Genomic DNA, 15,287 nt, shown 5'->3' on the forward strand with positions numbered 1-15,287 from the left:
TGCTGACTTTGACTTTAAATTTGTACTTTTGAATATGGAATGTATGATGATTTCAGATCAAAACTGTATGTGCACATGCTTCGGTCCGTTGTAAATAATAATGATAAAGCTAAAGGTGAGTTTTCAAATTTTTAATTTTTGTTTTTATTAAACAACAGGAAAAATTTTAAAGGTTGTGTCAAAACTGTCAGGCATTTTGACTTTTCTAGGCCACTGACCATATTAAATGGTTGAGAAAACATATATATATAAAAGTTAGATTGAAAAAGAAAGTTTTAGTGAGTTGCCTAATTTTCCAAAACGTTTTTGTAAATTGCCAAATTTTTGCCGATATTTTGGCAAATTGCCAATATTTCTAGCAGGGATTTGGTAAACTGCCAATTTTCCAAAACAAATTGGCAAATATTTTAAAAGTGAGGACTATTTGGGTAATGTCGAGAATGTCTGCAAATTTGAACCCATTAGAATGATTATATGATAACAATTTATACATGGTAAAATACAAAACTCGTAGAAAAAAAGAAATTTTTTGTTCAACTTCCAAAATTATGATCATTTTTTGACTGTAAATAACAATATTTGAAAAATTTGTTGAAAAGTTTTGCTAAATTATTTTGGGCATCTTAGACGTCTGTCGACACCATGACTATAACTACAACTACTACAACTACAACTATAACTACAACTATAACTATAACTATAACTACTATAACTTACTTATGTTAGACACTATGGACACTATAACCGGTTTTAACAATTTTTCGACTTACGATACTCCTTCCAATTCTCAACTGCGGTCCTGACATTATCTGTTCAAAAAACGAATCATAAACTGGAACTCCACCAATTTCCAACTTTAAAGTTTATCAACAAAAAAACAGTAGCTCAGATCTATATCAAAAATTGCACGCGATGAGTTTCTGCACAACGAGCACGTTTCGTTTACAACATTTCACTCTCCTCATTTTTTATTGACAATCAGTTGAAAGTGAAGTGACAAGAGAGAAAAGAGAACACTCTTTCTGTGTGGGGCAAAAGATAGCAAAAAGCCTATAGATATCAGTGAAAGCAAAGAAAAAAGAAGAAGAAGTTTTCAGAGAGTGAACAAAGTGTCCGTGTGGCGACTGACGACCCAACCTACCAATCATACGCCTTCCAACCGTCGACATCTTCATCTAACATTAGGTATGTGAAATCTGATTGAATTTCTAATGTCTTATAATGTCTGCGTATCCCCCGCGTCCCATCCAACTTATCGATCCTCGGTTCTACTCGATCATAAGGTCGTTTCTTTCGTTTTCACTTTTTTCCAACTGGACTTCAGGTGCTCAATGGATCTCGTTTGTCATGTTTTAATGGGTACACAACTTAGTCTATTTAGATTTATTCCCATAGTTAGGCCGAACTGAAGTAGATGCTAACGATGCGTCGATGCACCATGTGTTACTCCCAACTTTGACAGCTCATACCTCCACTATCTTTGGTTTTATCAAAAAACTGTCAACTAACAAAATACTTATTGGTTGTTTCTCTATAACTTTGTAGTTTTAATTTTTTTAATATCTTTAAATTGAATTGAGATATAAGTCACCAAAGTACAGTGGCCTAGCCACAAATTTTATATTTTCTGGGAGTTTATATAATATCCAAAAAGATTTGCATCTGAGCTGATAATCTTCGGCTATATTGACGTATATGCAGTGCCAAGCACACTTTTTTTCTGGATTCAAATCTCTCTTGCAAGACGTTTGCGGAAATTGATGAAAATGAGAAAACATATGTTTTGATAAAACGGAAACATTCAATTATCTCTCTCTGCTTGACTGCCTTTTCAATTTTCCTATCTTTTCATGATGAAATCTTCATTTTCACGAAAAACCTACTAAATGTTTATCAATTTGATATATGTTTATTGATTTGGAATTTTCGCAATATATTATACAGCGGATAAACTTTCACATTTTTAATGTTGCACTTCATAATTAATGTTCTAGAGTATTATTCAGCGTTTGTCAATACTATACGCTAAAATTAAGGCAAATGGAAGGGACACCTTTAGGCGTTCGTGCCTACCTACCTACTTGGGTGCCAGGCGCATGCCAAGAGCTGCGTGATAGGATTAGCTAAGTACGACGTTCCGCGAAAATCACCATGGAATGTAGACGCAACTCTATACCTACCTACCTACTTACCTACCTACTTACTATCTAGGTACTTTGACCTCAGTTTTTGGCTTGTTTTTTACAGTAATACACTTCTGAATTAAATAATGTGTTTGACATTTCATATATTGTGCAGTAGGAAAGCATGTATACACTTAGTAGGGGTAGGTAACTTTGAAGGCAGGCAAACTTTTTTGTTCCTTCTGGTTATTTAATTTAAGAGTTTTATAGAACCCAATTATTACCCAATTCATCCTTTATAAACCACCGATAATTTCCTCATAAAACCGTTCACTAGCTCTTCACCATTTGCATCCTCGACCCTTGACATTCTGCGCCACCCAAACGACCATCTGCTCTTTTCAATTTCTTTCTCTACCCACACTCCACCACTTCTCGCACTATTTCCTGTCACCAAAGAGCATCATCCACACTTTCACAACCAAATTTTTTTTCTTTCCAGCTGGTTCGGAGGTCTTCGAACAAAACTCTCACAATTGAGTCTGTTTCCCGATTGGATGTCACAGTTGGGAATAAAATCGGACGACGAGAAAATGGTGGGTATTTTACCTATTTTTTAGTCTATGTGTGACAGGATCCAGTGGGAAAAGGTGATGAGATGATTGAGTGTTGCAGGAGACATCATCGACAAGTAGCCCACAAAGTGAGCAATCAATTGGCGAGTACGATGAGAGTACACTCGTCTTTAGGCCAGTACAGCTTGATCATTTTGGTGGAGCAGGGCAGGAGGATGATGGAGAGCAGGTTGATGTACGTTTTTTAAAGCGCAGTTCAGAGTTCAAATTCAAATATTTGAAAATAAAAGAAGACTGTTATAATTGTCTGAAAAAGTGTCAGAGAATGTACATAGATTAGTCAATTAAGGCAAGCCTTTAAAATTAGGCCCTCATAATTGATAATGCAAATATTGAAACTTGAACTTTTGTAGAAGTTGAACTGATGAAAATTGCTTGAAAAATACTAAAACAGACTAGCAGAATGTGTTGACATTTTACACATATTTGAAGTCGACCGTCTATTGTATATTTTTTCCTTTTTTTTCCAGATCTGGGATTTCGGCGCCACATTTCTCGCCGATTTGGATTCGAACCACGTTTGGAATGATACAATAGAACGGCAACACTTTGGCCCTCTGAAAGACCTGATAACAACTGGAGGAGGAGCAAATAAGATAAATAATCACAGTTTCAAAACACATTCCCTACTACATCCAACATGGTGCGACAAGTGCGGAGATTTCATTTGGGGTATTCTGAAGGAAGCGCTCAAGTGTGAACGTAAGGGTTTTTCTATACATAGTTGGGATTGGGGAAAATAAGGAACATTTTTGGAAATATTCGCTCAAATTGAAAATTTCCCTAATTTTTATTTGGAAAATTTTGGTACACAAAAGTAAAAAAAAAAAACTCACATTTTGACGGCAGCGACTAAGTTGGTAATACTGATTTTTTGGTAAGTTTTGAAATAATAGATAATATTCAAAGTCTTGGTTTATTCCCGAATGCAGCCCCACCTGTAAATTAAACATTTTCAGATTGTAACTACACCTGCCATGCAAGATGTCGTGACTTAGTGACCCTTGACTGTAGATCTCCTGGAAGCTCTCTCGCTTCTTCAACTGAATTTGACTCAATTTATCCACAACTTGACGGTACTCTCGGAACCATTCCAAAAGGTCTTATTCTTCCACCAGCAATGAGCTCTAGCACTGGATCTGATAAGGAAAACGGCAATGGAAATTCAGCAGGGATTTCAGCAGAGAATCCAATTTTTTCCGTGAAAAATTCCTTTACATTACCCAAATCCTTTTCACCAGTTGATAGTCTCAGGACGAAAGAACCAAGTGCTCCACCAGAGTCCAGATATGCCACGTTAAGAGTTGTGGAAAGATATGTAAAGGAAGATACACCATTTGAGTGGACTGATGAGTACAAGGAAATGGATCTCGAACGGAAAATCCATTCCTATAACTCTTTGGCAAAGGGAATGGAAATCACATTACATGAGGACGGTGTCAACTTTGGAGGTCACATTCATGTCAATATGAATTTGAGCCGACCGATTAGTGTTGTTCAAGGAGTCATTCCACCAACTGTTTATGATGTTGTGAATACTGCAAAGTCGACGGCAAAAACCACATCTTTAAGAACAATTACTTCATTTTTCTTACCGAGAAACACTGCAAAAGTGATAAATATCGATAGCAAGACAACTGCGAGAAAAATGATTGTAACACTGCTGAAGAAGTTCCGAGTTGCCGATAACCCGAGGAAGTTTGCACTTTATGAGTGCGAACAGATTACTGATGAGGCTACATGTACATTGAACAGTAAGTAAAGGTTCTGGAAAGTGTCAGAATTGTAGGAGAAGTTTTTGAAAACACATTGAAAATTTGGCAAAATTTTGGTAAATTGCCAAATGTTCGGTAAATTTTTAAAAAATTGACAAAATTTGATTAATTTCCCAATTTACCAAAACTTAGGTAGTTTTCCAAATTAGACTTTTGGTTAATTGCCAAATGTTGAAAGAAAAATGTAATAAATTGTCAAACTTTTAAAAAGAAAATTTTCGTTCTAAAAACTGTGTATTCAGATTAACCCAATTGTTGTTTTCAGGAAAGCTAACGAGAATATCTGACGACGCGTGTCCTCTAAAAGTTGTGCTCAATTGGCAGAGCCCACATTGTGGCCGAGCTTTGGTGTTGCAGGAAAACGACACTGGTGACATTCTGGTATGCATCTTTTCTTTTCTTGATTGCAATTTCGTATTTTAGTGGGACGCTTTTGAAATTCCCGAATTGGAAAACTTCTTGCGAATTTTGGGAATGGAGGAGAAGCAGTACGTCTTCCAAACTCAACAGAAATATCAACAATACAGGTGAGAGGAAAAACGTCATGGGCAAAAGCTTTAGCAAATATTGACAAGTGCACTTAACCGTCAGGTGTTTTCATTTTCAGGTATCATCTTGATGCGGAACTCCGTCAACGAGGTCATTCGGTTCCCGATGCAGCCGCGCAGCCGATGGTTCAGACCAATCCATTTTTAGATGAAGAGGTAAGACGTAACAAGTGGCTGAACCTGTGTAATGTCAGCTGCTATACCTGTCTAACTCTACAAACACCATATTTTCCAGTTCCTTCGCAACCAGGATGAGTATGGAACATCAGACAGTATGCTCTTCTCGGGAACAATCAAGAACGCTATCATGGGAGAAGACCCGGACTATGTGAATCTCGAGTATCTCAAGAAACAAAATATGGACCAGTCAACGAATTTGTAAACATTTCATAACAATGTATTATTCCATTCTTTCCTCACTTTGTACGGATTTCCACAAACTCTACTACAGTTTCATTTTTGATGTCACTTTTCTCCCATCCAATTGGCTATAGAATAAAATACTTTGTAATTTAAATTGAACAGAATTTCAAAATATCAGAGACAAAAGATCAGAGAAAACGGTGATCCGCGCCAACTAGCCGTAGATCGGATCCAACGAGGTTCAAAAGCTCAATAGTGTAACCATGTCAAGTTTTGGACTGAACTTGAGAAAAAGTTGGCGCCAAATACCGTGATGAATTAAAAATTTTGATTCTTAGATGTCTGAAGTTTCCTTAATTCTAGTTCTAGATTCCAAAATTCTAAAAACTTCAAAATATTCGAGCTCCAATGTTACCAAATCATTTCAAAAGGCTTGAAAACATCCAAAATCAAGGTTCGAAAATTTCTTTACGTTTCGGATTTCAATTCTATTTATAAACGACTAAACACCTTTGCTTGATCCTCCACAATTTACGAAAAAAATCAGAATGCAAAAACAATGCAACGAGATCCGTAAATGGTGGCTCTCTCTGCCTCTCTCTCTGTCCGTTTTCGGATACAATAGACTGCAGGCTCACGATTTCGCACCGTCCGGACACTGTCTCTCTCTACCGCCTTTTATTTGCACTGGCTCTTGGAGCAACAACAACAACCAGAGCAGCCCCTTGCTCTTGCGAAGCTGCTGCTCTCCAGTTCAAGAAATATGCTCCTCTGAGAAAAATGACCAGCGAACCGATTATTGACGAATACGACGGTGGTCCGACGACATGGGAACAGCTAGTTCCGGTGTGCATTCTGACGGCTATTCTACTTATTTTACTTATTGCCTGCCTCAAAGAATGCCACTTCAAGTACAATAGACGCAAGGTGAGAGATTTTTGTTTTTTTTTGTTGTTGAATGGTGCCTCCGTTATTTTAGGTGTCCGGTTACTTTTTACTTTTTAGTTTTTTTGACAATTCTGTTTTCCATGGAGATCCACAAAAATGCTGCCTACTTCTCTGATATGTGGCGTAAAATCAAGAGCTTGGTATTTGTGCAATATACTAGATTAAGCTTACCTTCAGTGCTGTCAATTCAAGCAAATTCAAGCACCCGACATATTTCGGTTTAGCGACTGACTATCGAATTAGGCATTAGATAGACAGGTGCCTTCATAAAACCGCCACACTTCTGCATCTGACATCAACTTTTAAAGTTTGGATACTCGCTTAGTCTATGATTTAAATGTACATTGTAGTTATTTAATACCTAAAAGTTTTTTTGACACAAAATTTTTATTAAATTCTGGACTCATTTTTTTTGGAGTTTCACATTTTCTAATTCTCAATTTTCAGACTCCTGAACCTCCACGAGACCTTGGACCTCTTCCAAAAATCACGGTGACCAATGGTCGGACCGGCGAAGAGCGTGTCATCCAAGAATGAAGAAAAATCTACGCAGAAAAATAAAATCTAATTTATTGTTATTCCAAATCTCGACTAATGAAACGTTCATTTATTACATATTTTTAAACAATCAATTCAGTAGATTTTTATAAGAAAAATTTCGATGGGAATTCGTAAGAAAATAACTCGTAACAAGCATACAAAGTGAATTGAAGCACAGGGAGGTTAAAAAAGTTTTTGTTGAGAGAGAGATTTTTTAATTCAAGAAGAGTATGGAGGCGGCTGATCCTTAGCGATATCATCATAACGAGGCGGTTTTCGGCTCTGTATGTAGATACGGACTCTAGAAAATTGAATTATCACTAGTGATCTAAAAGCTTTGAGTTGACATTTTAACCTACCTGTAAATCAAAATGACCACCATCAGCAAAATTAATATCGCGATTGCGATTAGGATCGGCTTGATTAAGATTGGAGGAATACGAATTGGAAAATCGCTTGCAGATGTCACTCCCTTCAAGGGCTGACGGTCACATGATTCACCCCAATAGCCTGAAATTTTATTATGCTTTAGAAATGGTTCTGCATCAGTTTGGCAACTTTCTACAGTACTCCTAGTTACACCTAATTACTGAAAGATTACTAGGAAGAAAGTTAAATTTTTAAATTGTGTTACCTGGCAAGCACGAAATACAAAACGGCGGCGAGTAATAGTTGTGGCAATTGCAAAGTTTTGTAGCGGGATTCGCCCGGCCATGCACACAAATTGGCCAGTCACATGCGGCGCCGGTCCAGTGTGGAGGGCAGTCTGAAATTTCTGAAATTTCTGAAAGCTTCAAAAAAAACCCTTCAACCCCTTTTCCAGAAAGAGTTCCCTAACCTACTAGGTACACAAACCGAACTCCCCGAGGAGAAATAAAATTGAAAAAAAAGGAAAACAAAACTTACTAGCCATTTCCTCAAGAGCTTCTTCTTCGTTTTCTTGTCTGCTTAGCCGAATGAAATGGAAAAGATCTGCAAAGTTTTGGAGCATGAGACAATGTGAAATTGGGCGTACGAAGACGAAAAGGAATAAAAAGAAGCAGGGGAGGCAGAGAGGCACCAAAAAGTCGCCGTTTTTAATATTCTAGACATGACATGCACAAAGAAACACCCAGAGGGGAAGAATTAAGCAATGCTTTATATGGAGCCACCTGATTTTGAGAGGTAATTGGTTCTTTGATTTCGAGTTCATTTTAAAGAATAGGTTCTAGGAATTTAAAATTGTTTCTATATTTCCAGCTATTCAAAGAAAAAGTTTATGAAAACGTTAAATATACAATGCACTTTTCGAGAAAAGCTTTTCTCCAAGTTGTTTGATTTATTACTCTAGAAAAAACTTTCTTATTTGAAAATCACTGGTCTCAAGTTTTTTCCGCATATATGTTTCCATTTAGCTTTGAAAAAAAATTCGAAACAATTCGAAAAAAGAGGTGATTTTCACGGTAGGCCTACCTGTCTGTCTCAAGTCTACCTGCCTGTCTCATACCGTGAAGCACGATATTTTCTGAGAACCGCAAGCACAGTATCGGAATAATAAACAACTGTTTCAGTTGGTTAATAGGTTTAGGTAGACGTAGGTCACCTTGAATGCAAGCAGTCATAGAAACCTAGGCAAATCGAAAACGAAAACACGCTCTTTAGAAACCAACCGCGTGTACTCTACGAGGACTCAATAAGTTACACGAACCCTGAGAAAAAACAATCAATTTTAGTAAACGCAAAATATGTACGTCAACTACGCTGGCGCAAATTCAAATTTGCTTAAAAAACGGCTCCAACAATTTATTTGTAAAAAAATAACTAAAACTAAGCTCAACCCATCCAGGCGTCAATAAAATAATAAAACAGTAATATGCTCGGAACTCCCCCTTCGAAAAAAAAATCCTCTTTATTATTCATTTGTTTTGACACAACAACAAAAAGAGACACATCCATAAAAAACACATTTCAAAATGAATGGGAAGGAGTGTTCAACCCATAAATCTGTTGGCTTTATGAGGTCTTGTGTGTGAGCCACCGCCGGGCTCCAAGCACACGGATAAGCCGAGATTTGTAGTATAGAACTGGTGTACTGACACCTTTTAAGAAAGGGGATAAATGGTAGAAAGTGGTGGTGTCCGTAAAGGGCACCTATTATTCTCTATTTCAGCACCTCAAGACTGCTCGCCCTGAACTCGAGAAACGCATAGAAAAAGCACGGAAAAGAAAAGCATTCTGCAAATTGGTTTCGCTACTCCGTTTTTCTTTCAATGTGACACATACACACATACACAACGGAACTGAATAATGTAGAAGAAGACATTCTCTGGTGTACTTTGTTCAAATAGTTTAAGATGGATATTCAGAGTTTAGAAATGCCTCAAGCCCGCCTGCCTAGTGGGCCTACACGCATGCCTACCGCCTATTTTCTTTATTCGCAAAGGTGTGCGCATCGTATCCATGCCCAATTCTATCAAACTTTCAGCGAATTTATTTAAATATAGTCGCTGAAAGCTTGATGGAACATGGAGATAGGCAGGCAGCCAGGCAATTTGTTTACTAGAAAATCTTTAAATATGCCAGAATAATTTTAATACATATCTTTAAAATTATCATGAAAATTAAAATTAGCCAAAAAATGTTCGTTAGAATTTTTTTCAAAAAATCTGAAATTCCAAATGTACTTAGCCGTAAATCACAAGGAGAAACAACCAAAAGAAGCAAAAATTGAAACCCAAGAATAGAAGAATATGTCTCGAATTACATGAACTCTGAAATCTAACAAGTCTTCCTTTCGGAGCTCAACTTCCGAGATGTCCTAAAAACGCCCACGAGGAGAAGCTGTCAAGTCATTCAAGAAGCTGATAAGAAAAGGGAAGACGCGACTAAAAAGTGATGTGAGTTGAGGAAAAGTGGAAGCCGGAAAACCAAAAAATAGAACAAAAAATCTCGGTTTGTTCCCGGAATAGTCGTCGAAATTGAATTGGGTAAGGAAAATAAGAAAGTAAGAAATAATACAATTTCAAAAAAACAAAAAATTAAATTGGAGGAAAAATTGAATTCCAGTTATCAGAATTTTTTTTGTGAACTGGTTTAGCTGTAAACAATTTTTTTTAATTAGAATCAGATCAAAAACTTTAAAAACGACGAGGTTATTGATTTACTATCTAGTGATCTGAGGTACTAGCGATCAAAAACCTTCCAAAAATAAAAGAATTCTCAAAATTCTGGTCTCTAAATTAGGAAAAAAATAAAAAAAAAATAAAAAAAATTAGGAAAAAATGCAATTTTAGGACAGTTCTACAGTAGTTGCAAACTTGGATGCCAATAACAATCCGGTCAAAAACTGGGGGAACAAGCGAACTGATTGATGATAATCAGATTTTTGCCAGCCACCAATAAAAATAGAATAATTTCCGGAGAGACCAGAGAGAATCAATCTTTTTTCTCTCGTCTCAAAGCTCTCTTATATCCGTTAGCACATATGCACATGGTGCAATGAAATGAGAAAAATGATAGACGGAAACGATGAGTTTCAAGAAGCCGGGTGGAGAAGAAATAAATAAAAAAGAGAAACATATATCCCGAGAAGAAGATTCTCCAAAAAAAACTTTGTTATTTGGTTTGTAAGGAAGGAAGGATGTGAGTAGTGAGTAACAGCAAAAAGTTTTTTTGGGAGGGTGGCTGTTAGTCTCCGCGAAAAAAAGTTGTCTTCAAGAGAAACTGAGAGCCTCTTTCTCTCTCTGTTTCTGTCTCTGGATATCAATTGCCGGGTGCTTCTGGGCCAGGAAGCATTCTGCCTTTTTTTCATTTTCCGGTGCCATCGAGCACTCAATTGATGCGTAATAGGATAATCCATTGTTAAATGAAAATGAATGGCAGAAGAATGTGCTAATGAAAATGTGACATTTACACGTTTTCAGTCGAACGAACAATTGAGTGGATTAATCGTGGATTAATGAGGAGGCACCTGACCTAGACACACTTTTATGAGCTCGCAAAATTTTTTTCTGACCAAGGACTAGGTAAAGAAAAATAGGAATATTTTGACTTAAAATTTGTTAGTATCAAATATATTGTAAATTCAATTTCTCATGTAATCAAATAACTACATCGATAATATTTTGGGGTAAATTTTAATATCAGCACCAAAGATCCCAAGAAGCACACCTATTTATGTTTCAGATCTGTGCAAATTGGAAGGGTTCAAACATGCGCCAGCGATTTAAAATTATTTAAATGATCAATTTTTAATAAATCTTCCAGCTTTCCAAGCGGTGGCTGGAAATTTTCAGAAATTGTATAAACACTATGTATACGATATTCCTATTGGAGCCCTACCATTGAGCAAACCTTTAAAAAAAAATAAATTTTTCACTTACTTTCACTTTCTACTTTCACTTTCACTTTTAAAATTGGTCACAGGTTAGTAGTCGAATTATGGATCAAAGTTGTACTTTCTAGAGTACGAATAAGACAAAATATTGTTCAAAAACGTTCCTAAAGCTGTCATTTTATTTTATTGACACTGTCAATGGAAAGTTCATACCGTAATTTTGGAAATTTTAAAGAGGTTTCCACCAATTTCACGTTTCTTCTAGAAAGTCTAATATTGATTTTTTAAGTTTCAATACATTTTCGATGAATTTAAAGACAATTCCAATTGGTGCTAATGCAAATCAAAAGTTGTGTTTGAAAATTATTTTGTCAACTGTGACTTGGTATTTCTAATGAAATTTTGCAAAAATGAGCTTGACAATTCAATATAATAATGAAATTCATTTAATTTAAAAGATTTTATTAGAAAAATGTTCAGAAACTGATAAAAACTTATAACATACCTTTATGTGTACAAAAATACATTTGCAACTGTCAGAAACGTTAGCAATTTTGTTTAAAAATTGGTGAAGTTGAACAAAAAACAAAAATAAATTCAGATACCTTCAATCGGCTCTGCTTTTATAGGTACTTCTCAGAAATTCTGGAATCTTAAATTCTACTATAGCTGATATCAGAATACTTAAATACACAGAATACTCAAGCCACATTTTTCAAATTCTGACGATATTTTTTTGCTGCAAAAACCCCAAAATCACGAATTGCAAGAGGATGAAAAAAAAAACACTGAAATTGAGCAATGTTTAACAAAAATGTATGTTTGATTTTGATAAGTGTCTTGGGGATGGAACATTTGAAATATAAAGTAGACAAATATCTGCGAGGGGTACACTTGATTTGATATATACTTGTAGAAAAAAAAAACAACAAATCCCATCGCAACATAAGTGCACTTTTTGTGGAAATACTATGTTGAAAAATCGAAAAATTTTTAATTTTTCCGTAGGGGTTCAAACAAGCAGCATTATAGATTTTTTTCAAAAAAAATCTAATTATTTGTGGAAAATTTGCCCGATTTACAGAAAATATTTTCTAGTGATTTGTTGTAATTTTCGGGCATGTTAGACTATGTAAATTTAGGTCAAACCTCCACTGACGATATTTTAATATTTAATTTGAAAAATAAACTGAAAATTTTAAAATACACAGATATTATAGGTTTAATTTTAATTTTTTTAATGTTCGACAATCAAAAACTTGGCAATTTGCCAAATTGGAAAGTTGCCATTTTTCAACTTTTTGGCAAATCCGGCAGATCAACCATTTACAGATTTTCAGTACTTCTGGTGACCAAGCCTGTTTCAGAATATTTTTCTACAAAGCTATACATACCTATTGTTGGGAAAAGAAAAAGGCGTCTTTGTTTTGTGCTCAGATCTCAACTCATCCCAAGAGTTGAAAAATGAAAATCAAACCCTGAAACTGTTGATGAACAATTATTTTGCCATTTGGAAATTTTTAAAAACAATTAAAAATCAGAAATGGCCGTTATACCTGACAAATTTCTTATGTGTCCTGAATACAATTTGAAAACTGGAACTTTCAGAAACGTAACTAACTACAAATTGAAAACAACAATTGAATCTTTTATTAGTATCAAAATATCAATTAAGAATCAGACGACGAATGACAAAAAATCGAATAGTGCTCACAATTTCAAATTTCCCCTCGAAATATAAAAGAAGGATAATAATAATAAAAATATAAATAAAAGAGTTTGTTTGGTTGTTTTTTGTGTCTAACATTGGTGAGTTTTTGGTGTGTATTGAGATCAGAAAATGTCTACTCAAAATATGGAGCCACGTCCGGACGGAACATCCAGTTATGCTGGGGTTGAGTCGATTTACGGAATCGAATGAATGGCTGGATGTTGGCTTCTTCTGAACTTAATTTCTTGAAAAATCTAAGCTGAGCAATATGTAAACTCACGAGTCTGACTTTTCCGGTATCGAGGTTGGTAGTCACTTGATGGGTAGGCCTGGGTGATGGCGAAGAGCACGAGGAGAGCCAAGATGAGGAATCGCATTTTGATTTGAAACTGAAGAAAAACACAGGTTCAGTTTTATACCAGGTCTGTGTGGGCGTGTGGAAAAAGGTGAGAAAAAGTCGAGAGTAATAATAAGAAACTTGGAAAATAACTGGTACTATCTAAGGAATGTCTATATGTCACAAGGTGTTGGGGAAGGGGGTTGGGGGGATTGCTTCCGGTTATCAAATGGAATTGAAATATTTTTTATCAAGAACAAAAAGAGATCTTTTAGCTTTTTTTTCTAGTGGCGAACACACCCAGATACAATGTAGGTGTTCTTTGAGTTGTTTTTGCAATTGCTGTAATATGATCTTGGGATTTTGCTGGATTATTGTTTTCAGAAAAATACCATTATGTAAGATGAATTAGAGCTAAATTCTTAAAAATGTAGAGAGTTGTGAAATATATAATAGAATTCAAGTTAAAAACTAAAAACTATGGGAATTCGAACCAACTTTGCCACGTTTTGTGAAATTCTGAATTCTGAACATGTTTGTCTATAACAAAACAAATCGTCATTTTCTACAGGAGTTTTACCAAATTTGGGTTGTCATAATGTTGAAAATAGAGACTCCACAATGTTAAAAGGTGATATATCTTTGTTTTTTAATGAGGAATCAAGGCCTTAAAAATAGTAATATGCTTGAAATTTTATCTACAGTTTTGTCAGAAGTTTTGGAAGTTTTGTGCAAATCCAAATATGATCTTGACCAGCTTTAAAAGAAGATAAGTGTGAATTTCTATGTCTAAAGAAACTTTCAGGAAAGTTTAATATTGGCACAAAAATGTCTGCCTACAAGGTGGCCTTGGCCTACAGTGGTGCCTACTGCCAAAATACGTATGAATAGTTCTTTGCAGTTCTTCAACTTTATACTGACGCAAAAATTGTCGGGCGCTGTAAAACTCGACGCTACGTTTTTCTTCTAGCAGCCCTGTAGAGTAAATTTCCACCTCATAGGCTGTAGGCAGGAGGTAGGCAGGTATGAGTCAGGCACTTCGACCTATCAAAGTGACTTTATTACAAGAACTTTCACTAACTCAACACACCACTACGAAAACTCACTCTATCAAATCAGATCAAAATTCGCAGTGCGAATAGAAAAAATTAATGGTTAGAAAAATATTTTTTAGCAATATCCGGATAAACCACAAATTGTGAGCGTAAAAATCGAACACCTCACTATTTATATTATTGCGAAGAACCAGAAAAACACACAATTTTCCCATCTCTTGAATGTGAATCTAGATTAGAACTGATTAGAAATGACACTCCCTCCCCTTGATCAAAAATGAGTGAGAAAATTGAATGATGTGCTAACAATAGAGAGTCACCACGAATAATAAAACAGTCTGAGCCTCTTCTTTGGAAATTTCTGGAAATTTAATCAAAAGTATAGTGTATTTTGTGAATTGGAGGTGCAGGTTTATGTATTCTTATATATTCTTCTTTGTGACTATGATGACATGATTGATGGGAAATTTATGAGCCGATGACTTTACTGACTTTACGATGCGTCACTTTTCTTAGAGACGGTGGATATGAATGAACAGTCTAATAGGATGGATTTGCAGATCTGAGGATTTGAAAGATTTGAAAACAAAAATTTTCTGGAAGAGAAGATGGAAAAGGAATCACTTAAAATCTGCAAACCTCGTGGCTTCTTATACTTTCCTGAAGCCTGGGCGGAGCCTTACCAACTACTTGAATAATGGTCTCACACGCCCTCCTCTTCACTTTCCCAGATTACCATACCAGGAGAAGAAGCACACCCACGGACTTAGTCATCACAAGGAATATGAGTGGACTCATCTTCTTCTACTTCTGCAGAAAGTCCTTCCGAGACTGTGATTTCGAATTCTCGAGAGAGGGAGCTCTGGTTTACGTCACAAGGTTTTGGGTTAGGTGCAAAGGTTGGAAGGAGCTGCTGGTGTAAAAATAAGGGGGAACT

The 15,287-nt window shown here is 35.9% G+C and overlaps 4 protein-coding genes and 2 non-coding genes across 7 annotated transcripts; 4 read left to right on the plus strand and 2 right to left on the minus strand.

Moving 5' to 3' along the window:
- The first annotated feature begins 56 nt into the window (after positions 1-56).
- rsf-1 (Ras association domain-containing protein 1 homolog) lies at positions 57-5,598 on the plus strand. 2 transcript variants are annotated; one of them, NM_001027190.6, is made up of 10 exons: positions 57-115; positions 1,098-1,185; positions 2,626-2,719; positions 2,799-2,933; positions 3,229-3,460; positions 3,718-4,512; positions 4,799-4,914; positions 4,957-5,060; positions 5,141-5,237; positions 5,317-5,598. In NM_001027190.6, the coding sequence occupies exons 1-10, from the start codon at positions 76-78 to the stop codon at positions 5,461-5,463; spliced, it is 1,848 nt and encodes a 615-aa protein (NP_001022361.1). In that variant the 5' UTR covers positions 57-75; the 3' UTR covers positions 5,464-5,598. The 2 variants fall into 2 exon arrangements, with proteins under 2 accessions (NP_001022361.1, NP_001370200.1); NM_001383950.2 differs by lacking the exons at positions 57-115; positions 1,098-1,185.
- On the plus strand, positions 2,001-2,150 carry T24F1.8. The gene has a single exon (NR_051693.1). It is a non-coding gene; the product is annotated as an Unclassified non-coding RNA T24F1.8 (non-coding RNA).
- A 519-nt stretch (positions 5,599-6,117) lies between the features above and the next one.
- T24F1.7 (Small integral membrane protein 36) lies at positions 6,118-7,004 on the plus strand. Its single transcript, NM_001027194.6, has 2 exons — positions 6,118-6,371; positions 6,840-7,004. The coding sequence occupies exons 1-2, from the start codon at positions 6,225-6,227 to the stop codon at positions 6,927-6,929; spliced, it is 237 nt and encodes a 78-aa protein (NP_001022365.1). The 5' UTR covers positions 6,118-6,224; the 3' UTR covers positions 6,930-7,004.
- Positions 6,954-7,911, minus strand: T24F1.4 (EGF-like domain-containing protein). The gene is made up of 4 exons (NM_064017.3): positions 7,839-7,911; positions 7,567-7,698; positions 7,292-7,442; positions 6,954-7,233 (listed from the first exon to the last, which is right to left on the minus strand). Exons 1-4 carry the CDS (start codon positions 7,843-7,845, stop codon positions 7,152-7,154), a joined length of 372 nt encoding a protein of 123 aa, NP_496418.2. The 5' UTR covers positions 7,846-7,911; the 3' UTR covers positions 6,954-7,151.
- On the plus strand, positions 7,815-7,953 carry T24F1.9. The gene has a single exon (NR_051694.1). It is a non-coding gene; the product is annotated as an Unclassified non-coding RNA T24F1.9 (non-coding RNA).
- Positions 7,954-12,880: 4,927 nt separating this feature from the next.
- nlp-51 (Neuropeptide-Like Protein) lies at positions 12,881-13,349 on the minus strand. Its single transcript, NM_064018.7, has 2 exons — positions 13,239-13,349; positions 12,881-13,189 (listed from the first exon to the last, which is right to left on the minus strand). Exons 1-2 carry the CDS (start codon positions 13,333-13,335, stop codon positions 13,092-13,094), a joined length of 195 nt encoding a protein of 64 aa, NP_496419.1. The 5' UTR covers positions 13,336-13,349; the 3' UTR covers positions 12,881-13,091.
- Positions 13,350-15,287: the final 1,938 nt, after the last annotated feature.

The sequence above is a fragment of the Caenorhabditis elegans genome, chromosome II (genome assembly GCF_000002985.6).
Source record: "Caenorhabditis elegans chromosome II".
Classification (NCBI taxonomy): domain Eukaryota; kingdom Metazoa; phylum Nematoda; class Chromadorea; order Rhabditida; family Rhabditidae; genus Caenorhabditis; species Caenorhabditis elegans.

Coding starts and splice junctions, on each gene's coding strand:
- rsf-1 (NM_001027190.6), top strand. CDS start 76: ATGCTTCGGTCCGTTGTAAATAATAATGATAAAGCTAAAG. Junction 1,186..2,625: donor ACATCTTCATCTAACATTAG/GTATGTGAAATC, acceptor TTTTCTTTCCAG/CTGGTTCGGAGGTCTTCGAA. Junction 4,513..4,798: donor GGCTACATGTACATTGAACA/GTAAGTAAAGGT, acceptor TGTTGTTTTCAG/GAAAGCTAACGAGAATATCT.
- T24F1.7 (NM_001027194.6), top strand. CDS start 6,225: ATGACCAGCGAACCGATTATTGACGAATACGACGGTGGTCCGACGACA. Junction 6,372..6,839: donor TCAAGTACAATAGACGCAAG/GTGAGAGATTTT, acceptor CTCAATTTTCAG/ACTCCTGAACCTCCACGAGA.
- nlp-51 (NM_064018.7), bottom strand. CDS start 13,335: ATGCGATTCCTCATCTTGGCTCTCCTCGTGCTCTTCGCCATCACCCAG. Junction 13,190..13,238: donor ATACCGGAAAAGTCAGACTC/GTGAGTTTACAT, acceptor AATTAAGTTCAG/AAGAAGCCAACATCCAGCCA.
- T24F1.4 (NM_064017.3), bottom strand. Junction 7,443..7,566: donor TTGTATTTCGTGCTTGCCAG/GTAACACAATTT, acceptor ATAAAATTTCAG/GCTATTGGGGTGAATCATGT. Junction 7,234..7,291: donor GTGGTCATTTTGATTTACAG/GTAGGTTAAAAT, acceptor TCAATTTTCTAG/AGTCCGTATCTACATACAGA.